This window comes from Mustela lutreola, chromosome 2 (assembly GCF_030435805.1).
Source record: "Mustela lutreola isolate mMusLut2 chromosome 2, mMusLut2.pri, whole genome shotgun sequence".
NCBI lineage: Eukaryota > Metazoa > Chordata > Mammalia > Carnivora > Mustelidae > Mustela > Mustela lutreola.
This window is the reverse complement of record NC_081291.1, coordinates 132,855,302-132,877,396: the sequence shown is the minus strand read 5'-3', so window position 1 is coordinate 132,877,396 and position 22,095 is coordinate 132,855,302. Positions and strand designations below refer to the sequence as shown.

The 22,095-nt window shown below is 36.1% G+C and overlaps 2 protein-coding genes across 5 annotated transcripts in view; both read right to left on the bottom strand.

The window, feature by feature from the left end:
* The window catches only part of SERPINI2 (serpin family I member 2), a 36,323-nt gene extending 20,297 nt beyond the window's left edge, over window positions 1–16,026 (bottom strand). Inside the window, exons 1-5 of the mRNA XM_059165231.1 lie at window positions 15,169–16,026; window positions 12,575–12,829; window positions 6,919–7,149; window positions 5,348–5,542; window positions 5,073–5,265 (exon numbers count right to left, since the gene is read on the bottom strand). Of these exons, the coding sequence (XP_059021214.1) occupies window positions 5,073–5,265; window positions 5,348–5,542; window positions 6,919–7,149; window positions 12,575–12,821 (866 nt within the window). The 5' untranslated portion in view covers window positions 12,822–12,829; window positions 15,169–16,026. The remainder of the gene's footprint in view (window positions 1–5,072; window positions 5,266–5,347; window positions 5,543–6,918; window positions 7,150–12,574; window positions 12,830–15,168) is intronic.
* Window positions 16,027–21,097: 5,071 nt separating this feature from the next.
* Window positions 21,098–22,095, bottom strand: part of WDR49 (WD repeat domain 49) — a 129,961-nt gene continuing 128,963 nt past the window's right edge. For all 4 annotated transcript variants that reach the window (XM_059163575.1, XM_059163577.1, XM_059163578.1 and 1 more), the window contains one exon: window positions 21,098–21,441. In XM_059163575.1, the coding sequence (XP_059019558.1) occupies window positions 21,311–21,441 (131 nt within the window). In that variant the 3' untranslated portion in view covers window positions 21,098–21,310. The remainder of the gene's footprint in view (window positions 21,442–22,095) is intronic.

Sequence of the window (22,095 nt, the reverse complement as noted above, 5' to 3'; positions counted from 1 at the left end):
CCTAGTCACAACTGATTAAACTGTTCAGTTTTACCGAAATCTTTAGTTACCATTTAAAAAAATTTTTTATTTTATTTTATTATGTTATATTAGTCATCATACAGTACTTCATTAGTTTTTGGTGTAGTGTTCCATGATTCATTGTTTGCATATAATACCCAGTGCTCCATGCAATACGTCCCCTCCTTAATACCCATCACCCAGCCCCTAACCACCCGCCCCTCTAAAGCCCTCAGTTTATTTCCCGGAGTCTATAGTCTCTCACGGTTTGTCTCCCTCTCTGATTCCTCCTCTTCACTTTCCCCTCCCTTCTTGTAATGTCCTCCATGTTATTCTTTATGTTCCACATACAAATGAAATGATATGATAATTGCTTAGTTATCATTTTGAAAGCCTAATGCATTCATCCAGATATGAGAGAACCACAGCATTGAGTAATAAAACTGAAAACTGTCCAACCATTCTAAAGTATTTACTCAGCTTATATAGTTTTCCCTATCTGTACAGAATAGATTTCAAATGGGTGTTTTTGTGTTGTAAGGAAATTATTCATTTAGAGGAAAATGTACTTTAGAACTTTCAATCCATGATCTTCCTGCTCAGGAAACTAAAACTGTGAACTTAACACATAAGCAAGTCATTCCTTTAATAAATTGGAAGTCTCATCCTCTTATGAAAAGTTAATACATTTTAAATGTAGCATTGTGTTAATATGATTGAATACTGATAACAATGTTTCAGTCTTGTGAATTTAAAAATCTCATTTTTATTTCTGTAGAGAGGTTTCCAAGAAAATGGTTGATGTCCTCCCTTTCATTATGCTGCATGTATTGGAAAGTTTCATCAGGATCCTCACAAGGAATGAATTAAAATCTGACTGGAAAGTTGAATTCTGATTTTTGAGGTATTTATCATTAGATAAAGGGAAACAACACAGAATTGTTTTCTTTGAAAATATTTATATAATTTAATTAAACAGTATTCATTTAGCACATACAATATGCCATGAAATGTCCTAGGGACCATGGAAGCCAAAATGAAGGAGCCGTAATTCCCTGTTCCAGAGCTCACATCTTAAAAAGATAGATGAGAATGTGAGCAAGACATGGAAATGTAATGTAACAAGTGCCATAATGTAAATTTGTATAAAATGTTCTAGAAAAAAAAAAAAGGGATGGTTGATTCTAACTGAGCATGTTGGGGGAAAGTACACCAAAGAGTTAAATGTGAGAGATGTTGAAGGATGAATGAGAATTTACTGGTTAGACACCACAAACAAGGAAGGGTCTTTCAGACAGAGGGGATAGGTGAGAGGGTGACTGAGAAGTAAGAGGAGACCTTCTATTTTGGGATTGGCTGGGCAGTGATCTTAAAGATTTTTATTTAGTTAGTTAATTATTTTGAGAGAGAGAGAGAGAGCATGAGTGGAGGGGAGGGGCAGAAGGAGAAGGAGAAACAGACTCCCCACTGAGCAGGGAGCCTGACCTGGGACCCTATACTCGATCACAGGACCCTGGGATCATGACCTGAGTCAAAGGCAGACACTTAACCAACTGAGCCACCAAGGCACCCTGGGCAGTGATTTTAACAGAGAAAGAAAAATAACCATTACTTCTGAAAGAAAAATAGCTATCACTTTCTTAGCACCTTCTATTTGCTAGATTTTGTGCTATGAGTAGAAGTATGTAATGAGGTTCTGTAATTGAAACTGCCACCAAATTTTTAAAAAATAATTTGTTTGAGAAAAGGAAGTACAACTGCCAATTAATATTTCTGTTTTCGTATCACTGAAGATTCAAATTTTGCCTTTAAAACAAGTGTTCATTTGTTTGGTAAAAGCAACACAATGAACTTCTCATTATGCAAATAGAACCAGTGGGATGGAAATAGTGAAATTTGAAATCATGAGGGTATAATCTATTCTAGATGATATGAAAAGTTTCCACTGAGGGTCAAAATCTGCTGCTTAAGATTCTTATCATGACTGGGAGTCTGGGCTTAAAGGGCATGGGAGTAAACCTATGTTACCTTCTTTCTGTTCTGGGAAAAGCTAAAGGACCCTGGATGCTGGGTAGGAGGGAGATAGAAAAGACTTTGGGTGAGGGTCGGTCTGGCACCAGGACAGCCATGGACAGGAGACTCCTGATTATAAGAAATGGCTTAAACTCCAGAAACACTCATCCCTGGCACATGGTTTTTAAATAATTTTCCACCTTAAAAGCCCCTTTTATTAACACAGAGCTTTCAGTAAAATTTGGTCAAACATTGAAAATGTTTTTACTCCTATTAATTTGCCAAGGGCTACCTTAACATTACCACAAACCTGGTGGCTTAAATAACAGATTTATTGTCTCATAGTTGTAGAAGCTAGAGGTCTAACATTAAGATGTGGGTAGCATTGGTTCCTTTTGAGGACTGTGAGTTGAGTTCCAGGCCTCCCTCCTTGGCCTGTAGATGGACATCTTCTCCCTCTGTCTCTTCACATAGTCTTTCTGCTACATATATCTCTGTATCCAACTTTATTCTGTTTATAAAGATTCCCCCTATGTCAGATGAGGGCCCACACTGATAACTTCACTTTAATTTGATTACTTCTATAAAGACTTTGTCTCCAGAAAAGTCACAATCTGGGGTAGTGGGGGTTAGGATTTAACCCCCATATGAATTAAGAGAGACATAATTCAACCCATAACCATTGTTCTTGGAGGAATTAAAAGAGAAGCCTGCATCCATACTGTAAGAGAAGTTGTATGAGAAGTGTGGCCACAGTTTGGAGAAGCTGCTATGGATGGATTCGTGGGCTGTGCAGCAATCTTGCAGAGATTCCTAACATGCTAGAGAAGGGAATTCTGGCAAAAGCCCTTACTTCCTATTGTCAGTTGAGTCTGGGACTTATGTTTTATTATCTAGGCATTTGTTAACTGGCTGAAGATGCTGGGGCTACCTTGGCTACAAGTATCACTATTCCAAGACTGATAAACCACAACTTAGGACTGTCAAATGACTCTCCTAAGACCCCACTGCCAGTACATGGCATGAATAATTTCTAAACACAGTGTTTTTGACCCCAAATCGTGATCTTTCCAAAAGAGGAAGAGAGAGAAAGAAATTTGAAAATAAACAAGTTAATCCCCCAAGTTGTTATTTCTGTTATTAGAAGATAAACTATCTGTCACATCATTTTATCTCCAATAGCTTACACGTAGTAGGACCCCTCCACCAATACTCTTTGAAAGACTGAATAATATCCAGGTAGAGATACACAGATGCTGGGGAATTAGAAGAGAGGTTGGGGGAGAGATTCGGATTTTAGAGACATGAAGAATAAGGGAATAAAAAGAGAGTAAGAATGAAGAATAAAAGAGAGGAAGAAGAAGAAAATTTTGATGAAATTCTAGTAAACATTAGTTGGGAACAGAAAGAAAAAAAAAAAACTCTAAGTCAGGGAGCAAGGAAATTTTACAGGGGTTGAAGAATGCAAGGTTTTCAAGAAAAGGGGGATGGTCGATAATATTAGGATCAACAACCTGGAATTAGGGTGAGAAAAACATAGGATATGTTGTCATCTTGTCATCATCCTCCAGGATGACAAGGAAGGTAGAAGGAGAGATCTTCAAAGATATATACAGACCTTGAGGTGAAGGGTAGAGAGGCAGGTTTGCTTAATGATATGTCTTCTTTAAGGAATGGGAAGTTGAGACACATGTTGAGAGTGACAGAAATCAACAAAAATTGGCACCTGGGAATAGAAGTCAGGTTTTGGTGTGGTTTGTGTGAGTATTAAAAAAAAAAGTTGGGGCGCCTGGGTGGCTCAGTGGGTTAAAGCCTCTGCCTTCAGCTCAGGTCATGATCCCAGGGTCCTGGGATTAAGCCCGGCATCGGGCTCTCTGCTCAGCAGGGAGCCTGCTTCCTCCTCTTTCTCTGCCTGCTTTGTCTGCCTACTTATGATGTCTGTCAAATGAATAAATAAAATCTTAAAAAAAGAAAGAAAGAAAGAAAGAAAGAAAGAAAGAAAGAAAGAAAGAAAGAAAGAAAGAAAGTTGAAGAAAAGTAAGGGGTCCCCAGCTCCAGCCTCAGTGAGGCCAGAAGGGGATGCTTTCTGGGTTTTTGCTTAAGAAAATTAATAGTTGGAGAGCAGGAGTGGCCTTATGAGTAGGCCAGGGATTGAGGATGATTAGGGAGAAATTAAAGCAGGACAAAGACCAAGTAGCAAAAAGCATTAAAGATATATGGTGAGAATATGATTGAAATGAGTGACTGGATCCCACCTAAGTGGAAAAACAAGGAAAAGCCAAGAGGTTTAAATGACAAAAGGCCCAGAAGAGGAGTGTATAAGCCATACAGGATTTGAGTTTGCAGGAAAAATTAGAAATGAAAAGGACAGAATATCATTCATTAAACATCTGCTTCTTTTAAAAAATTGAGGCAGAGTGTGAATTGAGTTATGTGGGCACCACTTACTTTGAAGTTTCTCCTTTTGGCCAGAAGCATGATATTAAGAAATTAGTGTCAACGATTATTGTTTCCCGAGATAAGCCTTTGCAATTTCCATTTTATATTAACTATCTAAACCTGGCCGTTGGATTGCCTATTTGTCATTCAATGACTATTAGAGCACTAGCTGTCAAAGTTGATTTAACATATCTTTTAATTGTCAAGATAACATATCTTTTAATTGTCTGGTATAATAAGTATGGGCAGGGGGTGGTTTTCTTGAAATGTAACAGAAGATAGGTATTTAAAATTCCAATTAGTAAAGAAAGTAGAGAAAGATAAGTTTGTATAATAAAAGGAATGAAAATTCCTTTTCATCTCAACATTCTGGCTTGCAGACTTACATTTCTTCATCTATTTCAGAGAATATTGAGCCTTTATATTCAGTTCTCCTCATGGCAAAGCATTGCTGGCAATGTTCAGACTTGCCTTTGTATCCACAAAGCGGAGTTATACTTCCAAATGCATTTTTCTTCCAATCAGTGGCCTTTTCAAGTATCTGTTATCTTTCAGCCAGCTATTCAAATGCCTCCATAAGTGAAAACATAAGAACCAAATAATAAAATGACATTACCAACCTAGGGAGGCTTACTTCCACTTCCTCTTCTTGCATCTCGGAGAACCATTTTAGGAGTTGATGAGCAGTAATTCGCTTTTCCATTTCTTCTATGTGCACGTCTTCTGCAGGAAGTACAATGATTAAACTAAACTTATCACCTTTATAAGGTAATTCCAAAACCTGGTAGTTCATGGACGATTCAGAAAAATAACCTGAAACAGAGAAAGAAAATATTAAATAAATATCCTTGGCAATTCCCCAAATCATGCTTTGGAGGGCGATTTTTCATATTACCATATTTTGTTCTCACAAGAGTCTTCATCATCGGGATTTTGACTGCCGCACCATCCTTCTTAGTAAAATTCATCAACTGTGTGCTCTCTTTTGTGAATTTCTGCTTCCAATCACCCTTGAAATAAATAGCATTCACCAGGACAAGCCGAGTCAGAGGACCAAAGTCTTCCTCTGAAAACATGTCTTTAATTTTCCCTGTGATGCAAGTGGAGGAGGAAACAGGAAGAGATAAGCAATAGTGGTTCAGTGGGACTGCTTTCTATAGCACTGAAACAAAAATTTCTTTTGCAGATCAGTTATAAACAGGTGCTTTCTCCTCTAACCTTGGCAATTCTGAGAGTAGAAAGCAGCACTATTAAACATTTCACTTAGAAACAGGTACAAACAGGTATTACTAGGAAACAGGAGATACAAGACTCTCTGAGGCAAATCTGGACAGACCTACTAATGGACTCTCTTCAGCAAGATTATTTGTGTGAATTGTTTTTCAGCCAGAAAGAACAAAAACTGAATTTCTCTACCTGCATATTTACTCATAGTTTTCAAACTTTATTGCAAGTTTCTCCAGCAGGTCAATCAGAATTAGTAAGTTAATGGTACCCTCAAACCTTCTGCTCCCATGGCTAATGCCAGTGATCACTGGAGAAGGGACAAGAATGGAGTTGCTAGCGTGATTTTCTTCTTCTAAACAACCACCCAACATAAAAGCATGACTGAGTGCCATGGAGCTGTCTAGGGATGTTCATTATGTGTCCCATTAATGATACTTTCTTGTGAAAACTGCTCAAAACACCAATCTCACATTCTCAACTATGCCTCCCTGTATGAGGCTTCTTATAAAGAATATGGTGGCCATTTATGCCATCATAATTTTTTGTAGCAGAATGGATGAACAAAGAAACAAACCACTGTTAAACAAGGACCTGATATATGTTTGTTATTTCACATACATTATTCTCAAATCTTCTAATAATCCTGAAATGTTCTAATACTATCCTCATTTAAGGTGGGGCATAACTTAGAACTAAGTAGGATGTGAATTCAGATCTGAGTAACTTTAAACTTTTGTTCTTTCTACTGTGTGACTCCATAGTCCCTGAGGAATTTTAGCTGGCTTGTATTGAAATTAAAGTATAGATAACCACATTTATGATAGGACTATCAACATTTCTTATTAAACATTAACCCATCCAACTAAGATGTGTTATTTACAGTAATATGTGGAAAAGAAGGCACTTGAGGTTGACAGATCTAATTTTTACCTGGCCAAAGTCATTATTTCTACAGCAATAGATTAAAAGCTTATGCTTAAACAAAAATTATTATTAAAGGTTTTTCCATTAAAATTCTATGAATAGGTATCTCTCAAAAAACCTGTATGCTTTTCAAAGCAGTTTACAGTCTCTCTCAGTTTTACCATTTAGTATTAATTTGAATAACAGGGAAGCAAAATGGGAGAGCCCTCTGAGCCATAGTTTAGTAGGAAAATATTCAACCATTCTTTACTCTAGGATATTAAAAACCGTGAATACAATGGCAAATAATGAGTTTATGAAAATGGGAAACTTTACCATCTGTTTTGCTTTCTACCCAGGTACTTATTGTCTCTGCAGAAATCTTTGCATCCTGAAAATTCACCAGTTTTATGGCACTCTGAAAAAACTCCTTGTTGCTATGGAGATACTGTTCTTTCACAGTGAATCCTTCTTGAAGGTAGAGGGCATTGACAAGATTAAATGTAAATTCTTGCTTTTTCTCTGAGATGGCAGAGAAAAATGACTTCAGCACAGAAAATTCTTCCCCTAAAAAATAATTATAATGTATACTGACATATTGAACAACATAAAAACAACAGCTTTTCAGCTTTGCTTCTAAGCACTGATTCATATCACCATTTTTGCACCCTTAGGTATAACTAATGGTCCTTCCTGAGTTAGTATAAATATTTTAAGCATTTATCTTCATAGAATATGCATTTTATAAAGAACTCAGTTCTTAAATAGGAAGATTGTCATGTAAATTTGAAATTCACCAAAAACAAGAATGTGCATTTAGAAAAGCTGAAGGAAATTCCCTTTTTATAGTCAAATTTAGCTCATTCTTACTTGTTGGAAATTTATCTTTAGAACCTCATTCTTTGCATAACATGCGATATTTATGGAAGGAAAATACTAATGAATATTGATGGGGGAAGACAGTGACGAGCAATCTTTTTCAATATTGTTTTTATTTCAGCTTAAGAATTGCTCTGTTGTGAGCAATGGCACTTGTCCAAGTTTTGAAATTTATGAGCAACCCCTATAATCAGCTCCAGAGATGCACAAGAATCAGAATTGCCTATTTCTTCAGGTTCATGAATGTATATATTTTGGCTGTCTACGTGAAGAACAAAGATCTTTAACTGTTCCAACTATTGCCAGTAGCCAAATGAGGCCACCAGAGTCAGCTAGAATCACTGTTGGGCTGTTATTTATTGTTGCTCATTCTGACCGCACTGTTGTTGGGAAGGTAGATGTGCCTAGGAGATGATTCAGCTTTGGTCCTTGTTCAGGGGCTTCCTATTCACAACCAAAGATATTGATGCTTTTCAATCCCTTCTGGCTTAATCCTGGGACTCAATCATTAAGTCTAGAAACTGTATTTCAAATCAAAGCTCCTGTCAGGGCCTTTGTTATATTTTCAGTCAAATAAAATGCTATTTTTATAACTTAAAAATCGAGTATAGGCAATTATTCTTTATTGGAGGAAACATAAATGGAGAAAACATATTGGATACCCACTGAATAAAGAAAGAAAAGTTTTAATGAGGACATGCCTTGAGTTGTCCATTGGAAATAAGGCATTTGTGTGTGTGCATGTGTATGTGTGTGCGTACACTTTATCGGAGAGCTAACAGTCATAGGCATCTTTGTGCAAATAAGAATACGTTCTCTTCCTGGTGGGGGAGGGGGAGGGCTATAGCCCCATGGCCTTATATCTTGTCTGGCTGAGTGGAGCCTACATTTCAGTCCCCACTTCTCTCCTTGTCCTCCCCTGCTTTCCTGCAGGTACAACCCAAATAACCATATTGGAGTCTCTGTGAAGTATATTTCATTATATTTCAAACTCCATAGTTCTCCATTCTTGGGGATATAGATATAGACATAAACAATTTTAGCCATAAGAATTTATTGCCCTATGGTTGGATTTGAAGAATTTCAGCAAGTCCTTACAATCCTAGAATTCTTACATAAGGAAAGGAAGAAGGTTAATCTATTTTACTTGTTCATGCAATTTCAGAGGCAATCACTTGCAATTTAAAGCTGAGGGAAATATCTCAATAAATGGGAGGCTACAGAGAAGACTTTCTGAGAGAAAACGTGAGTATTTTCAAAAGAATTAAATAAGGTCAGATATGAAGTGGCAGAATTTGAAACTAATCTTCAGAAATTTGTAATTTATGAGCATTTTTAAAGGAATGGGGGAATAAAAGAAAAGGGGGAGAAAAATAGTTCTGACTCATTTGTCAGAGCAAAAAGATTTATGTCAAGTACTTAAGGTCTAAGACTGTATGACAAACAGTCAGTTGCCCTCTGATAAATCACTGGATTCAGAAGTCAATGAAAAATGTCATCAAGTAGCACAAGTTTGGAGGAGAATATAAAGTTATCTGCCTTATAAATTTGATTAAATTTGTAGATTAGTAACCTCTTTCACAAGATCAAAAAGAATATGTATACATGGATCCTAATAAGCAAAGAGAATCAATTTATTTCATTTCCTAAAGCAGAGCTAGAGAAAATCTACAGGTCATGGGGTGAATGTAACTTTCGGTTTGATTGTACTAGACCTTCAGAAAATGTTCCAAAATTCATCACATGTTTACTTCTCCTACAGTTAAGGCCCAAAGGCCAATTGTGTGTGAAATGTGAGAGATCCAAACATGAAAACAAAGGGAGTCATGGGATTATAGATAATTTTAGCCAAAAGATCCATATAAATCAATTACTCAAACTCCTCTCTTTTTAGTGTGGAATCTAAAATCCAGACAGATACAGTAACTTTAGAGGAACAGATCATAAGTTTAAATGGTTGCAGAGCAAAGATTCATGGCTTGTTCTCTTTCCATGACACCCTTGGAATAAGGAAGCACCTCCATTAGTCTTTGATTAGCAAGCAGCATAGTAGAAGCAAAGCAAAAATGGAAAATTATCGGATGCTTAGTAGACTGGAGAAGGTAAATTCCGAGCAGATGTTTCGACAGAGGACACTGAGAGCCCTGTGGGGGTAGGATCCCAGGAGTTGTATACCCATCTGTGGAACAAGGCAGGTGTTCACATAAAACAATCTGATAGCAGGAAACGTAAAATGTAGACAAACTGAACAGAGAGCACCTTTGATAATCATTGGGAATAGAAGGTAGGGCCAGCACTAGGATGAGTCAATGGTATACTTATATTGAGCATAAAATTTAAGGAGATGCCAACAGACTCCATAACCAAGAAGATATTTTGTTGCCACACATTTTTTTAAAATCAGTTTTAATGCAAAAAAACCCACGAAGAACAAAATATAAAAATATTAAATAAAGACAGAATCATTACTAGTGATTTTCCTCTTCATCTTGGTTTCCAATACCAGTCACCACCTTCTGATCTAACATACCGTTGGTCCCCCCCTTAACACCATTTTGTTCTTCTTTCTCCAGACCCTCTGAGCCTTTTCCATTTCCTTGCCCTCTTCCACTCTGTCCCCTACCTTAACTGTCTCCTTGTTCCTTATTCCTTAATTCCCTCCTCTTTTTTATTTTCCAGAGTTTATTTTTCATATTTTTGCTCTCTCTGGCTCCTCTGCCTTTTCCTTTTGCAATTATCTTCCATCTGTGTCCCTCTTTTTCTCTCTCCCTTAACAAAGCATAATAGAAAGCAGCTTTGGTAGATTTTGTTACATGTGTTAACATACTCATGTTTAATTGTCCATATATATATTCTCCCAAGGAAAATATAATATATTGCCCTAAGGATCCACAGCTCTCAGTGAATCATTTTTGGAATTCATTCTGGACAATTTGCTGAACCTTTCTTCACCTCCGTTTCCTCGTCTAAGCAGCAGGGTTATGTCTACCTCACAGAGTAACTGTGAAGAGTAAGTGAGATAGTGGATACCAAACACAGTAACAGTGACTGCTGTACTATCTATATGATTGATAGTGTCGTCCTCATTACTACTGTGATTAGCCTTACATTCACAATCCATAGTTGTTAAGATTTCCGTGTTTCTCTACAAGAGATATCCATAGAGAGTAGTTTAAACTTCAGAGATTCTAATGTTGCTTATTTATCATAGAATCAACTTTACATATCTTTATAAATGCTCTATTACTTTTCAAAGCAGTATTGTGTGATTTAAATGTTTCTGAGACTATGTAGTGGGATTTGCGGAAATTAATACAGACAGTCAAGACTAAATTTGGAACACAGTAGCTTCATTTTGCATTATTCACAAAGGAAAATTCTTGCAATTAACTTCACCATCACCAACTTCTTTTCTACATAAAATTGCTTTTATTTAAAACAAAGCAAACAAGACCTTCTAAAAAAGAAAAACAAATCTCTAAATATAATTACTCTGTCCTGAGGCAAACATACTGAACTTAGTAATAGTGATTAAATTCCCACATCAAAAATCTGGAAAGTTCCTCTGATGGTTAGGACACATTACCTGACAGTGATGCAAAAGTCTAAAATTAAAATCATTATGGAAATTGAGGACACAGTTAGCCAGAGAAATGGACAACCCTTTCTTTTTCTTTCTTTCTCTCTCTCTCTCTTTTTTCCTCTCTCTTTTTAAAGATTCTATTTGGGTGCCTTGGTGGCTCAATGGATTAAGCCTCTGCTTTTGGCTCAGGTCATGATGTCAGGGTCCTGGGATCAAGCCCTGCATCGGACTCTCTGCTCAGCAGGGAGCCTGCTTCTCCCTCTCTCTTTGCTTGCCTCTCTGCCTACTTGTGATCTCTCTCTGTGTCAAATAAATAAATAAAACCTTTAAAAAAAAAAAGATTTTATTTATTTATTTGACACAGAGAGAGAGAGAGAGCACCGAGGAAGGGAGAGACAGTGGGACAAGCAGACTCCCCACTGAACGCTGAGTCAGATGTGGGAGCCAACACAATGCCTATCCCAGGACGCAGAGATCATGACCTGAACCAAAGGCAGGTACTTAACTGTCGAGCCACCCAGATGCCCCAACAACTACCCTTTCAAACAGGATGACAGCACTAAAGCTTCTATACAGTATCTCAGACTTTCTGGGGACTCTGCAACAACAATCCTTAATACACAAAAAGACCTCAGATAGGTTATCTGAGTGCTTTTTAAAAGAGATTTCCTAGGGGCTCCTGAGAGGCTCAGTGGGTTAAGCTTCTGCCTTCAGCTCAAGTTAGATCTCAGGGTCCTGGGATCAAGCCCCACATTGGGCTCTCTGCTCAGCAGGGAGTCTGCTTCCCCCCTACCTATTTGTGAGCTCTCGATCTTTCTCAAAGATTTCCTAGGGCACCTGGGTAGCTCAGTCAATTAAGCATCTACGTTCAGTTCGGGTTATGGTACCAGGGTCCTGGGATACAGGACCTAGTCTGGATCTCTGCTAGGTGGGGAGCGTGCTTCTCCCTCTCCCTCTGCTTGCAGCTCCCCCTGCTTAATTTTTAAAAGCTAATAAAATAATGAGAGATCCACACAAAGATTTCTGGGTGAGGATGTTCACTGCAGCATTTTTATAAGAGAAATATAGGAAACTACCTAATAATGAGAGGTTAAGTAAGTAACAATATTTCCATAAGAGGCAATAAAATGTAACAACTAAAAATTATATTCTGAAGCTGGTATGAGAAAATGATCACAACATACTGAGAGTGGAAGAATAAACAAATATACATACATAGACACACACATGCACACACAACATAAGTCTCAATTAAAACTGCCTGAAACAGGACAGAAAAAAATATACTAGTATACTCACAGTTTCATATCTGTATGAAAGTATCTGTATTAAAAATAGTACATTCTTCTAGTAACATTTTCATTAGAAAACAATTAAAATGAATATTTTTAAAAATTCTCCATTTTATTATAAGTTCACACTTTTGAATATTTTCCATGTATTTCAATTCTGGGACCCTGAACTTCTAACTGGCAAAATAAATTTGAGCACATCTTATCCAGTATAAATAATCATAAGTAAGAATCTCACCGGCTGAGGTTTCCTGAAGTTTTAAAGTTTGTCTTATCTGCTGTCGTGCTTTTCCTTTTGCTCCCAGTTGTACCATCCCAAGACCCAACGTTGTTCCAAGGGGGGAAAATATAATGTTGTTCTCGTGAGATAAAGAAATAGCTTGATAAAGGTCCACTGCAAATTCGATATTTCTTTGAGCCGACGGTCTTGAGGCTTGGCTTCCAGAAAAAATCAGTAGGAAACTCCACAACAAGATCTTACACATTTTGACCTCTGTGCGTTAATTAAAAAAAAAAAAAAATTGGTTTTCAAAATAATCAGAATTTACCATAGTAAGCTCCAACAGAAAACTTGTTACCTATTAGAACAGACTATTCTAAGATGATTCTCATGCCGGTTTTCAGATGAAGGATCATCTTTTAGGAGAAATAGATCCTGTGCTAATGGCATTTTTATATTCCTTCAAGAACTAGATCAAAATACAAAGCAGTCATCTAAAATCAAAGAAGTTATAATTCTGAAACACTATCAATAAGCAATACTATCTCTAAATAGCTGTATGATACTTTTTCCTATTTTTCCCATGATTCTAAATGGGATCACCTCTAACTCTTTATCAAGGGAATTCTCTGTCCACTCTACTCTAAAACTGTAAATCAAAAGAGAAACAGAATAAAAAAAAATGAAGACACTCTAGTGTGGTTTTAAACCTATAATAGAAAGTTAATGCATTTTAAATTAGTTTGAGTAATCTGGCAAAGTCTTTGCAGTAGGAATTCTCACACTTTACACAATCTCACTTATGGGGCAAAATACCCCAAAATCCACAGTGCACTTTTTTCAAAGTGAGTAAAAACAAACTTGGAAAAACCATAAAGAAACATAATTACCATCAAATACAACTGATACAATAACAAAAGAAGAAAGCAATTTTTTTAAAAAAATCAAAGAATAATTTGAAACTTAACACATACAAAAGAGGTGTAATTGAGAACTTTATACAATTTACAATACTAATGATACCTCATTAAAGTGTTCTCCACTAAAAATACAGGAAATTCAGCCATCTGACTACATCTTAAGAATGAGTTTCACGATATTACCACAAACTTCATGAAATACTGATTCTGAAATCCTTATAAATTTTAGTGATACTACTTTTACCTTACAAAAAACACATCTTAGTATCCCTTAGTAACTCCTAGTTTAATAGGTTACTAGGAAATAATGTTCATTGGGGATAAAGATGAAAGCCTCCAGAACAATGTATTGTTAGCCTTAAAAAATGAAGAACTATATTTCTAAAGTGTTTTATAGACCATTATGAGGGTCAAAATGACCCATTTGTTAAGAGTCACTATTACATATAAAGATTACTAATAGTCAACTATTCTCTAAAACTAAGATATAGAATCATTAGCCAGCTAATATTTGTAGTTAAACTCTGTTTGCTTAGGTACACAACTTGAAAAGGAAAAAGACCTCAAAATGCAATTTAAAAAAGCACTTGTTGGGGCACCTGGGTGGCTCAGTGGGTTGGGACCTCTGCCTTCGGCTCTGGTCATGATCCCAGGGTCCTGGGATCCAGCCCCGCGTCGGGATCTCTGCTCCTCTGGGGAACCTGCTTTCTGCCTGCCTCTCTGACTACTTGTGATTTCTCTCTCTCTGTCAAATAAATAAAATCTTTAAAAAAAAAAAAAAAAGAACTTGTTGGGGCGCCTATGTGGCTCAGTGTGTTAAAGCCTCTGCCTTCGGCTCTGGTCTTGATCCCCGGGTCCTGGGATGGAGCCCCACATTGGGCTCTCTGCTCAGTGGGGAGCCTGCTTCCCTTCCTCTCTCTCTGCCTGCCTCTCTGCCTACTTGTGATCTCTGTCTGTCAAATAAATAAATAAAATCCTTAAAAAAAATGTATATTTTCAAACAAATGTTTTATTTGAGGATTAAATTAGTACATAAGGTTGTGAACTGTTGTGCAACAATAGGAAAAGCCAGTAAGAGAAGCTTTATGTCCAAAATACATTTCTGTGTATCATTTTCTAATATATTCAATATCTCAGAAGATTTCTGATTAGAAATATCAATTTGTAGAAATAAAAGTAGTCAAAATGTTATTTGTACTTTTAAGTCACCAAGCGGCAATTCATTAGGCACATCTACATGTATTTGGTTTGTGTCAGAATAATAACAAATAATATTATGAAAGATATAATTTTCCCTTATAATAGAATCTGAGGGGTATCTTCTTATTATTATTAATAATCTTAATAACTAAAATTAACATTATTTGAGCATCCAGTTCTCCCAGAAAATTTCTACACAAAGTTCACAGCAAAAAATTGTCTTAAAAATTCACTTACCTCATTAGGTTTTGAATCCTATTTCATTAGAAAGCATGAAGTATTGTGAACCAAACAACATGATGAATAGTCCTATAAGAATTTGGCCTTCAAATTTACAATGACACCATTTAAAGAGAATAAAAGTAATGTGTTAATTTGATGAATTTAAATATTATCTGTATCAAAGTGAATTGAAATACCATTTCTTTACTCTTTGATCAGTATTATTGCATAGGGCTTCATTCAAAAGCTATTTAATTTTAAGATACTTACCCCAAATTCGCTTCTGATTATTCACTGTAGTTTTATAACTGAAATGCAACTGCTTGGAAACACTAGTACTTAAAATACTTGATCAGTCAAGGCCAACTTTATTTATCTTGAACGCTGTATGATTAATTCCTTTAAACCCAAAGCAGGTGTTCACTACCTTTGTATAAAAGGACAAATATGATCAGGTTAATGATCAATGATGCAACTGGCAAGAATTGAGAGAGAAAACCATAATAGTTTTATAATATTTCACCCATTATTCCACTTCTTTTACAGTAAACTGAAATAAAACTTGGAAGGATATACTAGGGCTTGTAAATTTGCTAGTAATTAGTTCTTTTTGTTTCTCACAGGACTTGCACATCAGATTACCAATGTATGCCATCATAAATATTTCAGAATGCCTATGAGAAAAAGGATAAAGCTAAATCAAGTCCAGAATGCAGAGACAAATTGCTGCTGCACTTACAGAGTTCGCAACAATTCATCAAATTATACAATTGTCACAGGAATTTCCTGTGGTTACATTTTAATCCTTAGGAAAAAGAGTAGATACTGAGAAATGCACTCTCTATTTTGAACAAAAAGACCAGATTAAGATTATTGATTTACCAAATTATACGAAGGCAATACTATTAAACATAGATTTAATAATAAACATCGATTTTACTTTTATACACTTTTAAACTTTTACATGGTTTTCTCTACCAACAGTTCATTCAAAAAATGGATGCATAATTGAACGGTTCATTCTTCTAGTTCAAATCCATCACCTCAATGACAATCAGATATTTAACACATTGTATTATTCATCAGTTGTCTCTAAGAAGAAAAATGGAATATTTGTTCCAGTTACTATCAACTATTCCCTATTCATAATTAAATGTAGTTGTTTCTGATAATTTTATGAAAAAGAAATAAAGAAATAAAATGAATATAGATACCTTCAAATGGAATTCATCAGAAAAACTTTTTCAAGAACCTTGTTAACCTCTTTCAGTGTCCTAATGGGGCTAGAGTTCACTGCCCAGCCCTGATGGGGGCTATAGGCCATAACCTCTTAATTCACTAAAATTCTTAACTGCCCATCTAAGTGTCTCTAAATTTTTTCTAAATCTTGGGTTATAATAATATTACTTGCTCTAACATATGCAAATTCATTTCCAGCTTTTAATTTAACACTATCAGCGATCATTTTCCAAAAAGAGTTATGCAGCACAAGAGCACAATCTTTCTTCTTATTCTACTATGCAATTCATAAATAATAAGTCTGAATGTTCAAGATTATCACTCAATCAATGCTTTTCTCCCCCTGTAGTGACACCAGCGAACATCCATCACAAGTACCATTGGCTACCAAATTATTATTTCTCCATATTACTCAGATCATAATATGATTTAACCTGGAACAAGCCATTACTTTTCCTTCCAATGACAGAAGCAGACACTCTGTCTTAGTAAGATCATTTAATGAAGTTGTTCTGTAAGGACCTTATGTTAGAGCAGTTCAAGCAGAATATACATTTTCCTGTCTTTTGGGGAGTAAAAAAGAATGGCTATGAATTTCTCCTCCATGGTTTAAGCTCTTTTAATAGACAATAAAGATACCACAATTGTCCATAAAATATTCCTGCAGACCTTTTAAATATTTTCACAAATTTGTTCCTTCTACAACTTTATTTTATCTCTAAAGAATTAGGGAAAAAAATTCATTACTGAGAACCAAAGTGTCTTGGTATTAATTTGATACTACTACTGTAAAAAATAAATCTTTTATATGTATAAAAATAATAGCAAGAGGTTACAAGTTCAAGATCATCATCTTTCTTAGCTTTTTGTAGATTTTTTTTTAAGTAAAAATGTATTTAATTCCAAACCTTAAAAACATACAGGAAATGTTCTCATTAATAAAGAACTTAAAATCTAATTCTTCTATTGGAGCATAGATTAACTTCAGGCATTTTTTTTTTCCTCTGTCAGGTTGCTCCATATGCTTTGTGTGGTAAAAGGAAAATATTCTGAGAAGAGAACAGGTTAAATTATGTTTAGTGTAAATCTACATACCACATACAAAGTAGTCTACTGAAAATTCTGGCACAGTCTATTTTAATGTGACAAGTCCCTCTCGCTGTAGAAAAATGGATCTTAAATAATTGAACCTAAGTGTTAATTTCAGAAATAACTTATAAAGTCTTCAACTCTAGGAACATTTGATAGGCGAGACCCTGTTACTTGCCTCGCACAACTAGATGCTATAAGATAGAAGAATAAGACGTTAATAACCAAATGTCTTCTTATTTTTTCCTTTTGTGTGCATTTTCATTCCAAGTATTAGAAACAGTAACATTAAAAGAGACTTTCATACCTCTAAAAGCTCTAGTCTCATTAAATATACTTGTGAGACAGCTCCTCTTAATTCCTTTCCCGGAAGAGGCCCTGAAGTTAATTAAAGATGGGATTAGGGTTATACACAGCACAGTGCCTTGCACACATGGTAGGCTATAGAAAGGACCCTGTCTATATGAATGAGACACTTTCAGACTAATCATTTCAAAGTCATTTCCAAGGGTAAAAAAAGTAAAATACTTCTAGCAAAAGAATTTCCAATTTATACCAGAAACACTAGTCGGATCATTCAACTTTGCCTAATAAACCACTGCATTTTATGTGCCTTCACTCCAGAAAGCTGATGGCAGAAGAAGTGTATCCTATTGATATGTGTATACCTGGTGTCTGTAACAGTCCCTTACATGTGTCTTAAATCATTGGTTGGGCAGGTGGACGGGTGAGTGGATGAATGGATCAAGAGATGGAGGGTTGGGTATATGGATGGGGAGCAGAGTCTGCACAAAGTATTTGGTACCCATATTATAGCTCTTCAACATCTTAATATTCCCTTAAATTTCTGGAAATGTGGCTCAGATTTCACTCCACTGTACTGTCATCCATCTATAATTCAAAAGTCATATGTTCAAAGTTTGAAATGATGGATTATCGAATCAAACCTCCCAACCAGTGCAAGAATTCTCTGCAATATCCTTGTGAGAGAGTTATTCAACTGCCAAAGCATATCAAGAAATCCTTTGTTCCAAGGCATCCTTTCTCATTTTAAAAAAATAATTTACTTTGAAATACTTTCAAATTTACAGAAAAGTTGCTGGTATAACGAACTAGCATCTCCTTCTCTCTGTGTTTCCCTGGTGGTTAACATTCTGCCACACATGTGTGCTCAGTCTAATATCTAACCTTTCTCTCCCTCTTCCTCTCATAGAGATGCAAAAAATATAAAAACTCACTTACATTATGTATCTAATACATATATATGGTAAATGTGTGTGTGTATACACACACATTAGTATTTTCTGAATCATTTGAGAGCAAGCTGCAAGTATAATTTGTTAATCACTCCTAACCATGTCTTCCTTCCTCCCCTCCCCTCCTTTTTTTAATCTCTCTTTTTTTCTTTCTTTTTCCTCCACCCGCCCTCCCTCCTTTCCTTCACCCCTCCCTTTCTCTGTCTCTGTCTCTCTATTTGTAACCATGAATTCACAGGGGGATCTCTAACCCAATCTAACATCTCTGGGTTCTTTCTACTTTTCCTCTTTATGTTATAAATACCATCTATAAAAATGAGATACTCGCCTCTCATCCTCAATATACTCACTGATTTATTCATTTTTTTAAAGATTTTATTTATTTATTAAACAAAGAGAGATCACAAGTAAACAGAGAGGCAGGCAGAGAGAGAGATAGAGGGAAGCAGGCTCCCTGCTGAGCAGAGAGCCTGATTCGGGACTCTATCTCATGACCCTGAGATCATGACCTGAGCTGAAGGCAGCGGCTTAACCCACTGAGCCACCCAGGCACCCCTGATTTATTCATTTACTTACTAAGTATTGATTTTCTCAACGTAACCAACCTCCCTACTACGCTGGCCGTCTCCTCCACTTACCTCTCTGCCTTTCTACCACCTAAATCCCCCTCCCACTGCCCAGTCCCAGGCTCATGGATCCAGTGGGATTCTCTGCTGGGTCTTTTCTCTGTTCCTCTGCCTACCTTTCATAGCCAAGCAGCAGGCCTACCACCAATTTCTCTGCACCAAGATGGGAAGGAGAGGGAACATGAGACAGCTCTTCCTGTTTTAGTCAGTATTAGGAAGCAGTTCTAGACTCTGCCTTCTTAAAATTGTGTTCATTGTTTCAACTTCTACTCTTTTTCTTCATGGTAGCTTTGAAATATTTGAGAATAGGTTATGTCTCCCATGAATTCTTTCTTATGCCAGACTTAGCCATTTCTTTACCTGTTCCTCTGCAACATGGTCTCCAGAGCCTTTATCACTCTGACAACATTTTCCAACATTTGTTGATTGATGCAAATATATATTTATTTTATACCTTTTCCGGATGTGATTGCCATTCAAGGGGAGAGAAAAGCAGTATACGTAAAAGTCACAGTGCCTGACCAGGACGCACCTAACTGTAGCTGGAATAGGCAGCATCTTCTAAACCTCTTCTCTGTCACCCTCTCCACCAACTGAAACATTTGCTTCACTGATGCTAGAAATTCTTTTGCTGGAGTTCATTTCACTGACTTTATAGGAATAAAAAGAAGTGAAGGAAAAGTTGAAGCGAGAACCATGGTCTTTGGAGTAAAACAGACTTGGACTCTAATCTCAACTCTGCCATAGACATTTGGGCATTCTTCTGATGGATCCAAATCTCAAATTTTAACCCTAAAATGATTCTTGGGTGGCTTAAACAGAAAGAAGATTTACAGTTACTGAGCAGAGTATGTTTCTATATATTGTTAGTTCTTTAATTGCATGCTATACCAAAATTCCTCTTAAAATACCACATTTTGGGGGCACCTGAGTGGCTCAATGGGTTAAGCCTCTGCCTTCAGCTCAGGTCATGATCTCAGGGTCCTGGGATCGAGCCCTGTATCAGGCTCTCTGCTCAGTGGGGAGCCTGCTTCTCTCTCTCTCTCTCTCTCTCTCTCTCTCTCCCTGCCTGCCTCTCTGCCTACTGGCGATCTCTCTCTGTCAAATAAATAAATAAAATCTTTAAAAAAATACCACATTTTTCAAAGAACTCTTTAAAATGCAAATGTGTAGTAAATAATTAAAGTTAGACGAATGAATTTATTAATTACTCCTACAGAACAGTAAATAAAGAAGCATAAGAATACTGGTTACCTTGTAGATGATGATATTTATAAAGAAAAATAGATAGAAAAAGTGAGGCATTGTGTTTCAGAACCAAACATTTCCTACTTGAGCTTCTACATAGAATGAGTCCTATATATATATATAGCTTCAGTCTCTTTGATTTTTTTATCTCCAAGGTTATTACCTCTTTGGTTGTGCTATGCCTCTCAAGAATATGTAAAACCAAATACAGGAGTAGAACATATGCAGTAATTTCTCAGTAAGTACACAGAAAAATAAATGTAGGTCTGTGACAATGAATGGGAACAGTCCTACTGACATTTACAGAATCATTTTAAAAGAGACTAGAGGAGCACCTGAGTGGCTCAGTTGGTTAAGCATCTGCCTTCGGTTCAGGTCATGATCTCAGGGTCCTGGGATCAAGCCCCGCATCAGGCTCCCTGCTCAGCGGGGAGTTTGCTTTGCCCTCTCTCTCTGCCTCTCTGCCATTCTCTGCTCCTACTCTAAGTAAATAAATAAAATCTTCAAAAATATTAAATAAAAGAAACTAGAAAGTGTGTAAATATGTAGAAATGGCTTTCTCAGTTAAGTTTGCTGATAGTCACTGTGTTTGTGTTTTTCATATTTAACTTCAAGGCAGCTTTTACAATAAAAATTGATCAAAAAGATTTGTCTGTCAAAGTAACCAGAAGTGCAATTGGTTAGAATACATTGTTCTGAATATGTACATTTTTAGATAAAACCACTTGAGAACAAATGATGCCAGTTGTTATTGCCTCCTCTTTAATCAATCTTTTACTGAGAATACACAGAAAGTAAAAGGTGATGGATAAAAGCAGCACTGAGACATTGTCTGAAAACAAAACTTCCCGAAGTTTAAATATAAAGTAAAAGAATGGTGCAGAATTCTTGATTCCTTATATGTGTTCTATATTCATACTTCATTTGACAATGAAATATTTATTTCTCTTTCAATTATAATTGCTTCTTATTTCTTTTTATCTTCACTTCACTACTTGTTTCTTGACATAATTGCTTGGCTCTTCGTTCCCGATCCAGAATTTCTTTGGGGAACAGGTTTTTCTCATCAAATACGGCTTTCAAAGCTATGAAATGATGAAGAAAATGACATGGAAATTATACTTGGTAAAAGACTCAATTAAATGAAATAGTGGGGAGAAAATTCTTGTTTCAATTCATCCGAAAATTCGTATGTTCCTAAAACTGAGAGTGTATTTGGGGGAATTTTCTCTGAAGCTCCTGCTATTCCTTTTACTTCAATTTAAATTAAAAAGTTAAATTTTCACAGAGTTTGTTCTATTAATGTATTTATATCATGATAGAGATCCACCATTTCACAGTAGAAGACTAAAGAAGCTTGTGTTTTCCACTTTTGCTTTTTAATCTACTTAACAGCTATCAAAGACTCATAAAAAGCCAAGAACAAATTATTCTGTATTGAAATAAGACAATTAAAATAATCAAAACACAGTTTGACTGTCTGCATGACTAAACAAGTGCATCTATAATCATGTCTTTGTAAGATTCTTGGATCTGCAGGGATCTGTGGCTTCAGAAAAAAAGAGCCAAATTATCCCCATGAGTGGCTATATTATGCATCAGTGAGAAGTAGAAGGAAATTGTGCCAGGCATTCAAGAAAATAATTTTGGCCTTTTGCTTAATTTTATCATTTCAACAAATGTTTACTGAATGTATATTATGCACAATGTTCTATGCTCAGGCGTAAATGGGACACAAA